Below are 1,794 nucleotides of genomic sequence, written 5' to 3' on the forward strand. Positions count from 1 at the left end.
GCTCCCCTCCCGTACCAGTGGTTTTTCTAACTGGTGACATTTGCTGGCCAGGATTATCGTGTTCACAGTGTAAAGAAGACGCTGCCGCAGCCTGGGCCGTGGCGGGGGGGGTTTTGTCCCGCTCCCCGCCGAAGACGCTGCCGCAGCCTGGGCCGTGTCGGGGGTGTTTCTGTCCCGCTCCCAGCGCAGCTGAGCCTGAAGCTTCGGGAGCAGGGGCTGTCGGTTCACGAGCTGTGGTGGGGGATTGGAGAGTACTAGCTGCTGAGATGGGTTGGCTTTGCCCAGTGGGACGGGTCTGCCCGTGGGCACCTCCTCCTGGGAAGGCCAAACCTCCTCTTCAGCTCTCGTTGTTCTCTGTGGCTCCCGCCATGGGTTCCAACCCAGCGCGGTGACTGCCAGCCCGGCTGCCACCCCCTGGAGCTGTCGGGGCTCTCTTGGTGCCAAAGCTCTCTAGTGTTTCCCCACCTGCCCCTCCCAGAAGGGCGCTCCAAGCCCTGCCGGAGGTTACTCTCAGCAGACAGGTGCTGCGTGCTGGCAGATGTTCCTCAGACACGTTCCTCTGCCTTTCAGGAGCTGCTGCTGCTGGTGGCAACACTCATTTTCTCTGCCACTTTGGCAGGAGAGCACCCAGATCTGCCCAAATCTGGAAAATCAGCTCATCATTTGCTCTCACGCTCAGGAGGAACCATCTGTGTGGAGTCACTGCAGCTGGGCAGGGGAGGGGCTTGGCTTGGGCACTGGGGAGGCGGTGGGTGACTCCTGGACCTCCCTGCTGTGCTGGGCAGGAGATCGCCCTGCCGGAGCCTGGCTCCAGGCGGAGCAGGGTGGTCCTTGCCGCTGGTGGCACTCACACCTCCGTGCTGTAGTGGGACTAACCCGACCTCTGCGGGCTGCGTCTGCTGCGCAGGAGCTGCGGGGAGGGACGCTGTGCACGAGGCGGGTTGTTCTACGGAATGTCTCTGCTGTGAATTGGTTCTAACAACTCATCTGTGTTGTTGCTTCCAGGTCAGGGGTCATCACATTGCAAAGCTTGATCCTCTCGGCATTAGTTGTGTAAATTTTGATGATGCTCCAGTAACTGTTTCTCCAAACGTCGGTGAGAATTACTCTGCAAATTAATACTAATGTAATTTAACTTTTTTACCCCTCCCTTCTTTTGTTTTTCTCCCTTTCCCCCCTCCCTCCCGGTTCCTGCTCTCCTTTCCATTCCTGGCCATTTCATAGATTCGAGGGCATCATGTAGCACAACTCGACCCACTGGGCATCTTGGATGCAGATCTGGACTCCTCCCTTCCGGCCGATATTATCACATCCACAGACAAACTGGGTGAGGGCTTTGAGAGCAGTTAGTGCTGCATTGCTTGAGCTCCTCTCTCTTTCACGGCTTCGTAGGTAGAGCGCTTCACCGGTCAGCGGGGGAAAGGTCTGAAGTTTCCTTAGCAATGATCACTCTAAATTTGTAGTCGACTGGCCGCCGCGGAGCGGTTCTGCCCTCCTCCGGCTGGCACGGTGAATGGGGCTTGTGCCAAAACCCTATCGCTTGGCTCACAGTTCTCTTCAAACTGGTGCCAGCTAATGAGGTCACTGAACTCACTTGTCCAGGGGTGGAAGCAATTGCATCTTCTGGACATGCCAAGCAGGGAGGTTTTGTGATGGTGAGAGCTGGAGGTCTGTCCCCTCAGCTCCTCCTGCTGCTCTTGGGGACCCCTAGAGCTGGTGGGAACGGGCTGGCTTCATTTCCGCGGGGCTGAGATACCTCTTGGTGTGCCCCTGCGGCAGCGCCCTGCCCTTTGG

The 1,794-nt window shown here is 58.1% G+C and overlaps 1 protein-coding gene across 1 annotated transcript in view; it reads left to right on the top strand.

The window, feature by feature from the left end:
- LOC104502325 (2-oxoglutarate dehydrogenase, mitochondrial-like) overlaps window positions 1-1,350 on the top strand; it is a 13,520-nt gene extending 12,170 nt beyond the window's left edge. The window contains exon 3 of the mRNA XM_010146287.1: window positions 1,225-1,350. Within this exon, the coding sequence (XP_010144589.1) occupies window positions 1,225-1,350 (126 nt within the window). The remainder of the gene's footprint in view (window positions 1-1,224) is intronic.
- Window positions 1,351-1,794: the final 444 nt, after the last annotated feature.

Source organism: Buceros rhinoceros, unplaced genomic scaffold, assembly GCF_000710305.1.
Source record: "Buceros rhinoceros silvestris isolate BGI_N320 unplaced genomic scaffold, ASM71030v1 scaffold25272, whole genome shotgun sequence".
Classification (NCBI taxonomy): Eukaryota; Metazoa; Chordata; class Aves; order Bucerotiformes; family Bucerotidae; genus Buceros; species Buceros rhinoceros.